This window comes from Seriola dumerili, unplaced genomic scaffold, assembly GCF_002260705.1.
Source record: "Seriola dumerili isolate Sdu_G_001 unplaced genomic scaffold, Sdu_1.0 BDQW01000068.1, whole genome shotgun sequence".
NCBI classification, from domain to species: Eukaryota; Metazoa; Chordata; class Actinopteri; order Carangiformes; family Carangidae; genus Seriola; species Seriola dumerili.
This window is the reverse complement of record NW_019174323.1, coordinates 3,973,395-3,989,245: the sequence shown is the minus strand read 5'-3', so window position 1 is coordinate 3,989,245 and position 15,851 is coordinate 3,973,395. Positions and strand designations below refer to the sequence as shown.

Genomic DNA, 15,851 nt, shown 5'->3' with positions numbered 1-15,851 from the left:
TGTTGATCCCATTGTAACGTTTTCACTTGTACCTTTCATCTTTGTTCATACGAATGCAGCCCTCTATGATCTCCTTCAGTTCTGGGACTTTGACTTTGTAGAAGCTGTCGGGTTTCATTCCCTGTGAGAACAATCAGAAGAGACAGCTCAGTTTCACTTCATCTGCAGGGGCATCATGCTGTGTCAAGTACCAGAGGCGCTTTTCTGTCAGGTTTTTGGAGCTTCAAGCAGAGGAAGTGATCAGCAACAATGATCTCTATCCTTGCACAGTTATCCTACAGTTCTCCCGTGAGAGGAACCAATCGGGAACGGCCACTCCCAACCTGCACTGCATGTTAACGTACTGCTTTGCGACATCTGCCACGAGCCAGCATGACATTCCGCTCTGCAGTCATGTCAACACCAGAGGGAAAACAATACCCACAGTTCAAGAAAATGGAAAAACCCCACAATGCTCTCCGTCCTCCTTACAGAGAAGGTTCAGGCGCTTGTATGAAATGAGGGAGTTTTCTCTAAATGCTATCATGAGAATGAACATAGGTCGCAGCAGAGGTCCCATCCCTGTAAAAACACTGATAAGAAAGCAGAGAGCCAAGGTCAGAATGATGTTTGGCCCAAGCAACCCAAGCTGATGTTCGCTCAAAACACCCAAATAACCAAATATCATCGCGTTTAAAAGACTGGACTGTCACACAGTAACTGCTGTCTTTCTGTTTAGTTTTTTTTTTTTTTTTTTTTTTGTTATGACCACGATTCATTTTCTCAAGATATTTATGGTTCTTGTTTAAATGAGACAAAGGACAGAGCTGTAAGAAAGTACAGAAACACACAGTTTGTTTTGAGTGCGTTTGACTTTTGTTATTGGCTTTACTGCATAACTGTTGCGTTACATAATATTCACCCTATACCTTACTGAATAACCACGTGACCCAAAAAATTTGCCTTAATGTAATCAGAACACGCTGGTTCCTTACAGGTGAATGTGATTTAGAGGATCTAAAGCAGAGCTACAGAGGTTTCTTTGTACGAGCTTTGCTTCAGTGTCCTCACAGGCACCTTCAGAATAAATCAGTTTCCCTTCAGTCCAAATCTAATTTGTTGCTCTGCACCTTTCCTGTGGTGACAGAGGTCTTGATAAGATCTTGAGAAATATGCCGGTACCTTATTGATTTTGTTTGGTGAATCACAAAACAATTATCTTGCAGAAATATAAGAAGGGAGCATGGTTATGGCATATAAGCAAAATGTGGTTTTCTTTAACGTAGGTTTCCATTCCACTCGGGGAAAATCACTCTACGGCCAAAAGTGTGAGGACACTCCAACACATGTAGGGGGAATTAGGGGGAAATGTTAATGTGATAATAGAGAATAATGTGCTTCTAACTTTGTGGCAACAGCTTGACATGATAACGTCCATGTGCACAGTGGGGTTCGCAATGATATTGTCATTTTTAAAGCAAAATGGCAAAAAAATATATGTATATTTGCTGGTTTTCTCAGGCTTATGCAATAATAAACGGACACTTTTTGGATTTTGGACGATTGGTCACAACAAGATATCTGAATTTGCCAGTTTGAGCCGTCATTGGGGATTTACACTCTAAAAGACCAAACGATTAATTGATTGATGAAGAAAATAAAAGATTAATCGATAATGAAATAATGAAATATTTGCTAATCCCTGCAGCCGGGTTCCAAAATCCTGTGGAAAACATTCCCAGAATATTACAACAGCAGATCAATGCCCACGGCTTTAGAATGAGGGGAATGAGATGTTTGATTTGAGTGTGTAGAATGTTCAAGTGTCCACACACTTTTGGCCATGTAGTGTTTATGAGAAGCCATTTCTCCACTGTAAGAAAAAGCATTTATTTATTTGATGTGAAATTAACATTATGAACAAAGAATGAAAAGTCTGCAGTCAGTTTTCCAAGAACCTGACAACATGTGTGTATGTTCTTCCATACGTCAGTCATATGAGTGAAAAGTTACATAAGGTTTATAGGCTGGTAGTTAATGTAACTGCCACAGTAATAAAATGACACATGTTTGTCCGCACTGCACATAAACGTAAAACAAACAAATTGTGAAAAGCACAGCTAATATGGCTTTTATTGAATCTTTTTTTTTTTGTACGGCTTCTCTGCACATGGAACATTATTATATCGTGTTGTTTGTGGAGGAGCCAGACCCTCTCTGACTTGTTGGCACTGTCGCCTTCTCACTTTCCAGCCTCCGTCAGACTGTGTTTGCTTTGCATATGTGACACGCAAGAAAGAAACTGCTGTCTTTGTGGAGCAGAGAGTGAGACACAATTTCCAAAACATATAATTCCACTGTCGCCTGCTCTTGCCCACCATGGCATCATCACTGTACTTGGCACACCAGGAGCAGACTGAAATACGGCAGCCTAAAGCCACTGCTGTAATGCTACGCTTTTAAAACTCACTAATGTGCTTCTGGACTTTTTTTTTCCCCCCGTTTTTTCTGTATAAATGTTCTGATATGGCCGGAATCCAACATCAGTTTATGTTCTGGAAGGGCTTTTCTGGGCTGGGATTCAAGCCCTCTTCATCTTTAGACAGTTATTTTACCATGTGAGAGAAGGATTTAATTTCCTAACACATCTGTTGTTTCTTAAAATATTTTTTTTTTTTCTGCAAGGCTTAACAAAGAGTTTAGACAGGAATTCTGCAGAATGCCAGTGCTGATATGTCACTTCAGTTTTCAATTCAAACATCATTTCATGGAGAGGGGAATATTCTAGTGAATACGATGATAGCCAGAACCAGGTAGACAACATCTTTGAACTGGCAATCAGTTAGTCAAAATTATGTACCATCCTGCGTCATGATTGTGGGCTGAAAACAGTAAAGACGGTCAGATCGTGGTATGGTTCTGCACCCTGAGCTTGTAATGGGCAATTCTGAGCCTTTAATAGACAAAACGAGGCTTTCGTTCCACGTGGGCTCCACTTATTTCCAAGGATGCAGGATATCCAGACGTATACACAAGAAATCTTGCTTCCTCTCTCTCTAATTCTAGGAAGAAAGCCGACACATGTGGACAATTACATTAAATACAGGTTAAAAAAAAAAAAAACAGCTGGTCCCTCCTCCTTTTACTCACACTGGTGACTTTGCGGTAGATCTGGGCGGCGTTTTGGCACTCGGAGTACGGGTACTCAGAGGTGGCCATCTCCAGGATGCACATTCCAAAGGCGTAGACGTCCACCGCTTCGTCGTACTTCTCCTCGTACATCTCTGGGGCCATGAACTCTGGTGTTCCTGTCAGGGTTCAGAGCGCAGTGGTGAAATTACTACTACTCAGTGACTGAAGAGTGACCAATTTACACTCAGTTACAATAAATCTTTATTGAACTAACACATTAAGTTAACTGTTCCACCCATGCTAACACGATGAAGAACTTTCCCCTTTTGCATTATGGAATGTTACTGCAATATGAACATAATGTAATATATGTACTGAAAGATCAGACTCGAATTTTTAAAAAAAAAAAAAAGAGCATCCTGTCATGAAAATAATCCAGACACACACAGCAGAGTATAAAACTAAACCTTACATCTGCATTAATTGATTTTTTACCACTTGGGAATGGCACAAAGAGCTATAAACACTTCACTCGCATATTATCACCTTATAAAGTTGATATTGCGAGCAAACACAGAGCAACATTAGCATTCATTTAGAGCGGTGTTTGACTTTCTAATGGATGAAACTAAACAGTAAAGCTAAGGGGAGTGAAACCAAAACAATGAGCTGAAAGACACTAAAACGTTCCACAATGGTGAACTGCAGCGTCTTGTTACTAAGAGGGACACTTTTCATAGCTACATAACAAGAAGGTATCATCTGCTAACACATATACAAAACCAAAAGAGCATCAATTATAACATTATAAATAAATCAACATACTCTGGTAAAGTGTTTATGTGAACTGCCACAAAGCAGAATAAAGAAAAGAACCCTAAACCTTGTTGTCCATGTTTTCTCCGAGTGGTTTCTGGAGTAAGCAACCAACTCAGTTTATGTTTGAAAGTCAATTGCTGCTTTTATCTTACTAAACACATAATGCATTGTTTCTAGTAAAATGGAAATTTAAAAAAAAAAAAAACTGGCAAATTGATAGAATCAAGTATCACTTTCAACAAGAATCAAGTATCAACAAGTCTTTATATTGCCTCTGATGGCTGCCACTCCCTGCATGTATCTGGTGGGAAGGGCAAGTTCCCACTAAAATTAAAAGCCACTTGAGTAATTGATGTTGTATTTAAAAATTCAGGCAGGGATTTAAACAGAGGCATTCATGGCTGCTTTGGAAAGAAGAGAGATACAAGCAGGAGAATCTGGGAGGTTCTCAAGCAAAAGAAGAAGCCTTTAAAAAAAACAAAAACAAAGGCTTCATTTCATTGCAAAGCCTCAACATTTCTGGTGATGACTGGTGGCATTTTGCGTGTTTTGGCCCAGTTCCAGTGAAGTTTTAGATAAGATGTAAACTGTTGGATTTAAGCACAATTTTGTCCTAGACACTATTTCTGTAAAAATATCAGTGAAAGTGGTATCTGTGTAAATGATCTGCGCAGGGTAAACACTCACACACAGACCAAATTTACACTTACCAATTACACTTTTAGCAAAAGAGGCACTTTTGAGAGTGGCCAGCCCCAGATCTCCTATCTTGACAGAGCCGGTGGGGCCGGTGATGAAGATGTTGTCACATTTGAGGTCCCTGTGGATGATAGGAGGGGTGCGCGTGTGCAGAAAGTGAAGCCCTTTGAGGATCTGACGGCTCCAGCGCTGCAGCAGCTTCAGCTTCATCTCCTTGAACCTCTTCAAGTACCTAAAACATAGGAGGATAAGACTAAACACCCCAGTCTAAACATAGCAAAAATACAGCAAGAGGAGGAAGCTTTTTAGTGTCACAGAATAATTCACCTCTTATTATGACAGCCCAGAGGAAGTTTTAAAGCAAGCTGGTTTCCTGAATTTGCTCCTAAAACATTGAAGGCTAGTTTCTCTTAGAAAGAGGATATCTGCCGTTTGAGAAATGTGACACCCACAGCATTCATAGACTCACGTTTTGAGCGTGCCTGACGTCATGAGCTCAGTCACCAGGATGATGCACTTGTGGCCCTTCACCGTCGACTTCCAGGAGTCATGGAAGCGGACGATATTCGGGTGCTGAAGGCCCTTCAGCATCTCCACCTCCTCGCTGAAACGTTGTCGCTCTGCCTTGGTCAGCTTACGGGTCTGCAGGGAGGAAACAACACGTTTACATGGACTCTTAAGTTCCTGCTTTAAATCCTTGTACTGGTTTTGAGCATATTCAATAAAAATGACATTTACATGAAGCATGGGACACCTGTTTATTCAACTTCCTGTAAACGTGATTCCGTTACATAGCATCAGGCTTTCTCATCATGTGCTTCAGCTAGCCAAACCAGAGTATGACAATATCACATGCAAACACGCCACCGCGATAATCCAATAGTAACCTGGAGAACAGAGCACATGTAAGCGCTCCCATTGTCTGCTGGCTCAGATAAAGATGAGGCAATATAATGTTATCATGTGACAGAATCAAAAGCTCCACAACATATTCCAAATGCATGAGCTATAAAGGTTTAACGCGCACGTGCTCCGGTCGTGTCATGGATATGTGCGGTTACGTAAGCCGGTTAGCAATAAACATAGCATACAAATACACGGGACCAATTTGATAAATCACTGTTACTTTAGCTAATGAGCTTGCTGCTGGACTGGAAACCACAGGTTCATCCATCTGGGCGACCCTCCGGTTACATAATCACATTCATTTTCCAATAAGGGGAGCTCTGACTTTACAGATTTAAGGAGGAGGGTTCCAAAAAAATCCAAGTAAAACTGAACCAAACACTGCAATCACGCTGGATGAACAAAGACATTTTTGTGCTTCCTTTAGGATGAATGGCTCAATTTTACTGCTGCTGGAGTAACTCGGTCTGTGGTGGGTGGTTGGTGGAAAACTCCTGGGAGACTTCGGGCCCATGAATCCTGCATTGAGGCAGATTTCTGGGAAAAAAGCTCTGCATATGTTTATGCTTACAATCAGCTTGACCGCTACCCCTTCTCCTTCCTCTCTGCTTTTTTCCCCCCAGTAAGTGAGGAGGTGCTGCTGCTGTTAGTGCTGCCGCATCAACACAGGAGGCGGACTGTCTGAGGACCTGCGCTACCTGAAGTTGCACAACGAAAAAGGCCCCTTTTACCTGCGTCAGTCACCTGTCAGATATTACACCGGCAAGTCAAACACGAGCCCCCCACCCCCACCCCCACCCCCGGAGCTCAAAAGCAAGACACAGAGGTGACTTCTGACCCAGCGGTCCGCTTTCAGGTCGATAGTGATCAGTCCATGATGTGAACACAAGCTGCAGCTTATTCCTCATGTGTAAGACCTCTGTCAGAAATGCGAGAAAGAAAAACATCTCGAGTTAAGAGTAAGAGTCATGACTATTGCATGAGGCTATTAGATCATACAAATACACATGCATCTTCTTCAGCTTGAATCTAAGTTGTGCTAGACAGACAGACTCAATTGAACTTTATGGTCCAAATTACAGCCGTGGACGCTGAGGTTTACAGCCACCATAGATCACTGAAAAAAAAACAGGAAACAGGCGCAATATGACACAAATCATAGCGTGAATGTAACAGAGTGTGTGTGTGTGTGTGTGTGTGTGTGTGTGTGTGTGTGTGTGTGAGCCTGGGTGAGTGAGTCAGTGGGTTTATGGGTTGATGTACATCTGGTTATTTATGTATCTAAGTGCGATAACATCAGAGCCCTGCGGAGCGAGCTTTGTCTCCTGTGGACAGTCGCTTGCACGCTGATACTGTACGATGGCTGCAGCAGCACAAACTCAATGTTAACACACATTAGCTGTGGCACGTGGCCGGGCCTCTTGGGAGAAACCTGCCACTTCCAAAACCACAGGATTTACTACCGCTTGGCATGCTGGATGATGGCATGATTGCGAAATGTCAAAATGCTAAATGCAGGCGTTCTTGGAAGAAGCAAAAATCCTGCTGCAGCCAGTCTGAACGACACCGTTCATGATATGTGAGCTGCGTTGGACAAACTGGAGATGTTATTTCATGTGACTCATCGAAACCTGTCCTCAGTTCAAAAACAGCAAACTCAGGAATTGTTCATTTAAGATGTCAAAAAGTGTAAAGTGGAAAATTAAGTTCAGATGGAAACAACAAAAGCAACAAGTAAGGGCTGTGTTGACATGACAGTGCTGTGATCTGACTGCAGTGGTGCTTAATTTCAGGGTAACATAACAACGCCTCCTCCCAGCAGACACATACACATTTAAGCTCTGACTAACAGCAGAAATGAAAAGCAGCCATACAGTAATACTTAAGCTTGACTGAGACTGTTCACACAATCATAAGAGCCACCAATTAACCAGAGAAAAGACAAATACACATGATTATTCCTTTCATTATTACAGACATTTATACTCTGCTTCAATATACTGCTTCAATTAGCTGCAATGATATCTATCTTTAGAAAGGGCCTCTGGCATTTCCTCCAGAAGGACTCATCTGTTTACAGCTGAGAAAGGTTTTTATCCAACTTTTCCATGGGACATTTGACTGCATCTATCTGCCCTGCCTCCACCTCTCTCTTGCTGCCTGCCTGCCTTTTTTTTTTTCTTTTTTTTTTACGAATGAGGCCAAAAAACATTGCATAACACTGGAGAAAGCGATGCAGGGGGGAGCCATAAAAACAAACCATCTGTGTTTTGAAAAGACAAGTGGGTATATCCAGAAAAACAGTTCAGATTCAGAGGTGTGTGAATCAGCCTTGGCTCTTTTAATGTATTCTCTTCCAGCTGGATCATTTATTCTTAGCCACTAGGAGGTGTGTGTGTTGAGTTGGGGGGTCTGCTGTAGCCAGGGTCGGAAATACTTGGGCTTGGTGCCATGTAAGTGGAGTTACATAAGCAGTGTTGATGGTAGAGGGGCCACTGGTATTAAGAAGTCCCTGTCAGCGCCCCTATTATGACAACCAGTACATGGACACGACGTGTCAGCCAACATTTACCCCAAACCAGGTGCTGTACGTTGTGGCTTAATACGGGAATGAACAGTTTGCACTGCGCTGATGTTACACTCAAATAGATACCAGAAGTGCGACCGGGATTTGAGAACATCCAGTCAGTGTGTGGACGGGCTGTGGCATCTGTAGGAATCTTGACTAACTACAGAGAGAAAAGTAGGGCAAGTGAAAAAATGGATTCAGTCATACTACATATAGCCTGTAGGGATGTGTGTTAAGGGTTAGAAGCAGCGTTTCCACTGCAGTTTTTTCAGGTTTATGTCTTGAACACTTGGATCTGAACTGAAAATGATGTTAAGTATAGAGCTGGTGATTGATGGATTAGTCAACGAACAGAATATTACTCAGCAACAAGGGATGGGAATCGAGAACCGGTTCCAAACCATCAGACTCGTATGCCTCCGAGCTCATCAATTCCTTTTATTGATGCCTCATGTTCTTCTGACGTCAAACTCTTGCATCTACGCTGCTAGAAACTTGCAACAAGGACGAGTCCTCAGGGACAAGAAGTAACAGTCCAAATTATGATGGCTTCATCTCACACAGAAAGATGACGACAGTGGAAGTTCGTAAAAATTTAAAGTAAGGCAGCAAAATAGCGAAACATTTAAATTGCAGGAATGCCATGTATTTCGACACTCTGCACATGAGTGCGGCTGCTTTCCAAACTGAACAGCACTTCCATTACTGAGGGTAAACATCCTCAGCTTTAACAACATTAGCTCCACGCAGGCACGCATAACAGATTTTTTTTTTCTCTGACTAAGAAAATCTAAATGAAAACAGCGGAGCTTCTGCACACCTGAGTCACATGCATGCCTTTTCTCCTGTTTCGGTTACTACACTGTGTTCAGACCCAGAGATAATTAAAGTGTTTCCTTGATGCTAAAAACCTGTAGTCCTACTTTTTTTCTAAGCAGAAAATTGATCAAGAGTTGTTAAAAGAATTGGTAAAGAATTAGAACAATAAGCAGAATCGATAATGGCATATAATCTTATCAATTCCCATCCCTATCAACAAGTTTATTATTTGATTATTCATCAAAATGATAAGGCTGATGTTATTCTATATTTCACTTATTGTCAACAAAGCCCATTAAAAAAAACCTAAACCAACAATGTCTCTTGCTGTTTGTCTCTTGCCATCCCTGGGCTCCGGGATATTGACTGAATGATTATTCAGTTAATTGATAAAATAATGGATAAATTAATGTTCTTAGCTGCAGCCCTACAAAAGCAGCTCTTAACAGAAGTTGGACAAGCCCTAACTTTTAGTGTAATTGCAGAAATGATCAAATTCAGCTGGCATACTTTCCAAATCTACCTCGACCTCTGTGTGAACCCTTTTAGGGGTTTAGGGAGAAGGTAAACCTTCCCTCTTCTTCCTGCCATTAACTTATCATTGAAAGTGCTGTTTAAAGGCCATAATTCCTGTGCTCCAGATGCTGACAGCGAAGAGCCCTCCAGATAAAGAGCAGAGTTCACAGAGAGGAGAGAACCCGCACAGCTTCAGCATTACCGAGCCACTGTCCATCAGCGGCGGTGACGACTGACTCGCCAAGATCTGGGATTGAGGTCAAAGGCAACAAGAGAAAAAAAAAAAAAAAAAGTCTGACCTCACAACTCTAAGACTGACATACTCGCCTTGACTGACATACACTTCGTATAAACATGCACGTAGGCACTCACACTGGTACAGTGTTGCATTTAGATGTTTGCAGGTGAGAACTGAGGTGCCAGTGTACTCCTTCCAAGGAAAACCTGACATGTTCTGTAAATGGAGCGGGCAGAGGGAGGTTAGCCATTAATCTCATAAGGATTGAGGACTCAAAACCAGCCACTGACTGCTGCTCTCACTCTGAGTACCTGACCTAACCTGCGGCGCCCGGCTAATTACCTGCACGAGTTAAAGAGACCTAGATGTAGGATCTCTCTCTCGTGTTTCAGCAGCGAAGAGTGGGCTGTCAAGCACGTCTTTGTCCAAATGGAGTTGGATATTTGTTTTAGATGAACAGATTTCATTGCCCGACCAGTCCTGGATTTTTGAGGCAGATACTGATATTTGGGAATTTAAAAAAAAAAAAAAAGTCTATCCAATAATACATTGGCTGATATTTTCTTTTTGGGTCATCAACCTTGATACAGATCTCTTTAGTTTCTTTTTTTTAACTGCCAAAATACACGTGCAGTACATTTCCAGCGTCTTTGTGGACAAACTGTCTAAAAGGTGACACAAACCTAACTTAGTATATTTGTCCTGCTATTTCTTGTTACTTGCTGGCTGATATTTAGACTGATAGTGATGTAATATCAGCCTGGTAGATTTACTGGTCTACCTCTGCACAACAAGTACAAGGCTGTCCTCTGAAACTGTACAGTGTGAGTTGTCTCAGAAAGTATTGCACCACCTGGTTTGACAGAATAAGACCGGAGATCTTGTATCTTTAGTATGTTTACTTTGTTATTCCTGACATCACTTAACCTCTCTGGTGTTTGCTTTTAGTTATTCACTGAAACCTCGCCGTCTATAAACTGCGCTGCACAGTTTTTAAGAGTTTGCTTCTTGAATAATCCTCTTGCCTTTCCAGCTGAACATTGTGTTGTGCAATTACAGTAACTGGTAGCTTTTGTTTGCCTGATTCATCTCATTCCCTCTCACCTATAAGGGCGGTGGCATTGTGCTTACAGGTGAACTGGCAAGATGTAAGATGGTCACACACAGTGCCCACTTTGCGGTTTCACCTCTCAACTTGGAAGGTGTGTTTGCGACAGTCTGAAGACCGGTTCTGACCTCTGAGCCGTCTCAGGTCAAAATCAAACAGAGGCAAGAAGACATTCCTGCTTCATTCAGGTCAAGTAACCCCGCAAGGGCAGGAGGTTTGCGAAATGCTGAAGGGGAGAGTATATTAGCAGCGCTCTCAGTGTAATGGCATTTGAAGAGAGGAGTGTGAATGGAACAAACACTTTGTCCTCTTCAGCAGACCCAGCGAACCACTGAGAGATCACAAGACGCCTGAAGGACGCAGCCTGAGAGAGTTTTGTCTTCAAAAATACAGCAGAGCAGTCGGGCAACATGACTCAGAGAAACAGCAAAGAGGTGGAAAGAGCTTAGTTATGGGTCATACAATCTAATTTAGTTATGCAATCACACACAAGTATGATGACATGCTTTCTATGATGACCAGAGTTTAAACAAGGTGACGATATTCATATCCGGTTGACAAACCTCATTAATGGCGGAAATTTGAAGGACTTTGAATAAAGTTTGTGTAAAGCTGAAGAACTGGAAAATGAATTTTACCAGGATGTGTTCACCGCGGCTTTTGAGCAACCCGCTTTCACTGATGTGAAAAGCCCGCTTAATGGAGCAGCCGTGTGAGAATTCAATGAACAAGTAATGTGTCACATGAGGTTCTTGCACTTTCATAAATAAACAACATATATTTAGCAGCTCCTCTTCCTGCACACCGAGGGACATTATTAAAAATTGTGTGATAGGAACCACCGGCACAGCGGACATAACAGTCTGTCATGTTTATGTCACAGCTCCTACAGTCTTCTACTTGTTATAAAAGGGCCGAGGCGAAACCTGTGGGCTCTTAAACCTGATTGAACTGACTCACCTGGCCAGGCCACTGTGACAGCCAAAAACAATAATGTTTGTTGGTACACCTTTGCAACAGGGAGTCATTCTGATCAGTTACTGCTACTGAGAGTGTAAAAGTCATAAATATTTGACTGTAAATATTTTATAGTGCAAGAATTCACGTCATTATTTTTGTTGGTACTTTGCGTTTGTACTTTTTGGGGTCACTTTTATTGAATAATAAAACAAGAATGGTTTATTTGCTACTGTTTAACATTGAATTATGTCACTGACCTCCTATGAACAAGCCACTCTGGGGGCTGTAGCACCAACGCACTCACGCTTAAAAGGACGTAATTTGTTTTTCTGATCTGAGAACAAAATAAAAGATATAGCCAGCTGCTTACCAATTACCTCTGACATTTTTGACAGCAGCCTGGTAGCACTCAAATTTCTTCTAATCATTAACATCAGTGGCTGGAACCACTTATCCAATCTGACTCCAAGAATTACCTCAACTCTTATTATTTTAAAATGTGTAGGATGATTCTCATGCAGGCTACCTTTACTAGACAACAGGCCTCAACAAGTTCATGACAATACATATCTGACAGGTTTTAAAAAGGTTTGTCCTGTGGGCGGATTCCTTAGATCATCTGGCGCCAGTTTATCACAGTCACTGTTCGACAGAGGTGGGCCAAGCAGCATTGACACATGCTTGTTTTTTATGTTTCGTTAAAGTCTACTCAGGTGGTTTTGTCAAACATGAGAAGGAGAGTGGAAGTATAAGATGGTCTCTAGGTCAATGGTTCCCAAACCTTAAGTTCAGGCCCGATGATGTACAACATGCCGCTATTTCTAAAAGCACAAAGGAGGAAGTCTGAAGACTAAACCCAATTATGTGTAGAAGACAACATATAATTTTATGAAGGGGTTTATAGGTTGTAACTAACGGTTCTATTATGGGTTAATGACTAATTGACTAATGCCTCGCTGATCAGTTATAAGCAATTAATACAAACAACATTTGGGTTGCCAGGTTGTAAGCAAACTCTCACTGGTATTTCACCTTCCTGTTTGAAATAATATAGTTACAAATGTCGATAATCCATTAGTAAATGTTCTTGGGTTTCTCACTTTCTAGTAAGCCATCCAATCTGCAATTACAAATGTTGCAACAATCAATCAAGTTAGAGGTTGTGAATCTTAGTGGTTAATAAAGGTTTTGAATTTAGTTTTCTTGATGAAGCCGAGCCGGAGCAGGATAAAACATCAACCAAAGGGATTATTTACAAACCCTGGCAACCCAAAAGTTGGTCTTATGCATGGGCTGATAAATGATGAGCAAACTACTTGTAATTTCTTAATCATTAATGAAATAAATAGTTACCTTTTAAAAAACACATTATGAATGGTGCCTTCCGAGAAAGTGGCACCAAAATAAGATTTTTTCTGGCTGGATTATTTCATGCCCCCTGAAATTTGTTGTATCTTGCGAACCCCCATGTTGGGAGTCACTGTTCTAGACAATCACAGGAAGTATTTGAAAGTCAATGAAGAATATTTTTCTAAGGATGAAAACATCCTGACGCAAGAATCTCCACACATCTGGTACTCCAAGCAGGACAATACTGTAACGCTAAGCTTTGCCGGGAACCACTATGACTGAGATCTGACCATGAGGGTGTTAGAGAAAAGCCTTTTGAAGTTGTTATGACCCCAGGCCCAGTAACAGCAAGCGCGCAAGGAAGGTGCTTTCATCTCGACGCAGCTTTGTCTTTTTTAATATAAGTTTTTGTGAAGTTAAAGCTGCTAAAAACCCTCGAATATGACTTGAGATTTAAAATACCTGGAAAGAATTGCGACATTCTTTTATTCACAAGAGAATTAAATAAAGATTTGTGAAACATGAAGCACGAGTTCCATGTTGAAACTGTATGTTTGGTAACTACTTTCTTTGTACTCCGCTCTACCTCTGGATGCGGGATGGGGGGGGGGGCATAGTGTTACACTAACAAACAAGGATGTGCTATCAAGTGCCACTGGCGACCAGGACCGGATATAGTTTACGAAGTGATGGTATGCAAGTGGTGCCCTTGTCACGGGAAGGCAGCAACATGAAGGATTTATGAATCCTCGCCTCTCTGCTAGACTGTGTCCAATACAGACTCAAAATGACGGATAGTTTGAGAGCATGAACGTGAATGCCAACTTTAGAAACCCACAGAGTTTCGAGATAAATATGAACTGAGACAGCACAGTTCAAGTCTGGTGAGAACACAAATGAATGTTTTCTGTTGACTGAGAAAACACATTATAGTGTTTGTTGATGGGTACTGCAAGGTGCCGGACCCCAAAACAGGTAGAGTCATTAGTGAACACCAATGGGCGATTCATCCCAGGACTCACATGGCAACTTAGAGCACATTTACACTCCTGACGCCTCCGTCCTGCACGCTCCGACACACATGGTCAGTTCAGACATGACCAGAGGTTACCCCGTAGAGCAGTCCTTTCCCTTACCAACTATGGCCTCAGAGCCGCAACAGCTATTAAAACTTGAGGTCTTTGGTTTGTTTAGGAAGCAGGACTCGGGCCTCTGCAGGGCCCAAGCTGCAGGGTGACCACATGTTTTTCCCCTAAAGGAATGGCTGTACAGTCACACACTGTCAATACCAAAAACACTGAGGAGGGAGAAGACTTTTTTTTCCCAAAATGCAGTGACTGATATTTCTCTCTAAAGGCTACTATACACTGCGATTTATTTTGTCCCGGACAAACATTGACAGTCGTGAGAGAGCCACAGAGAAATCTTTGTTCGTGGTAGTGCTGCAACAATTTGGTGATTATGAGATCAGTCAAAAGACAGATAACAATTTTTATAATCGATTAATCATTTATCAAGCAAGATGCCAAAGATTCTTCTTGTTACAGCTTACAGGATTTTCTGCTTCCTTCTGTTTTATATCACAGAAAACTGATTGGATCTGCTGCCCTTTGGTTCCCTAAAAATAATATAAAATTGAAATTCTGTTATTGAAATCATTTGTAAGCATACAGAGGAATAATAAAAAGGAAATATTAATTGTAATAAAGATATAATATGGTACAAAACTCAGAATAAACACAACTTGATCATGTATCTCTGCTTGTGTTGTCCATTTACATCCTAATACTACGATTCAACAGACTTCAATCGCTCAATCTGTCAAGTTTAAATCATTCTGTCTGACACAGATTTTTTTAGAACCATCTTGCATAGTGTGACATGCAATTAACCTGTAAGATTGCTGTTATTGAACTGTGTATAGAGGCCTATGGTGTTTGAGGAATCATCTTTATGAAGAATAGTTCTGATATGCATTAATAGACTGATGGTTAGGAGCTAATCTGACTAAGGGTTAAGTCCCAATAGAGGTATGTGCATCCAGGATATAAGCACAGAGTACAAAGAGAAGATGAAAGAAAAAAAGGAATATATCTCTCTTCCTTTAAAGGACAGAGCCAACCCAATTACCGTAAACACAAAAAACTCTTCCAGAGGGATGGATACTGATGTCATTTTGAAAGGATCTCAGAGGATAACCCCGATGACAAGAAACCAGCTTTCCGTTGAGCTCCATCTGAGAGAACATGACGCAGATTGTAGTGATTGTATAAAATATGGGGCACCAGAAAACTATTACTGGAAGCTGGAAAACTGTAAAGAAACCTGGACTACTTACTGAAAACCTCACACATGAAGAACTGATCCACAGAGGGAACCCAATAAAAGCATAAAAGCAGTGACTCAGCAGAGACAGAGCCTTTTGCCAATGGCACACTTGTGTACGCAAAAGTACAGCAGCTCAGTTATGACATCTGGCAGATGGAAAACCAGTTTCTAATCTGTTTTTTCCACACAGTGTTCCCAGTCTGTGTCCGACAAAGCTATATGTAACTCCAGCTGAGAAGCTTTGCTCTACTAATCAATGCAATTTCCTAATTCTGTCATTACTATGATACAAAGATAATCAGTGACATCACATATTCAATGTCATCACTTCACAGAATATTCGGGATGTTTGTTAAGTCCTTGAATATAATAGAAAAACAAACAGAAAGTCAGATTACTGAAGTCTAATACTGGCTTATCTGAGCTAT

At 41.3% G+C, this 15,851-nt stretch overlaps 1 protein-coding gene across 1 annotated transcript in view; it reads right to left on the bottom strand.

The window, feature by feature from the left end:
- The window catches only part of wnk4 (WNK lysine deficient protein kinase 4), a 41,563-nt gene that overhangs the window by 18,330 nt on the left and 7,382 nt on the right, over positions 1-15,851 (bottom strand). Inside the window, exons 3-6 of the mRNA XM_022743475.1 lie at positions 5,099-5,271; positions 4,641-4,861; positions 3,130-3,287; positions 33-121 (exon numbers count right to left, since the gene is read on the bottom strand). Coding sequence (XP_022599196.1) covers positions 33-121; positions 3,130-3,287; positions 4,641-4,861; positions 5,099-5,271 — 641 coding nt within the window. The remainder of the gene's footprint in view (positions 1-32; positions 122-3,129; positions 3,288-4,640; positions 4,862-5,098; positions 5,272-15,851) is intronic.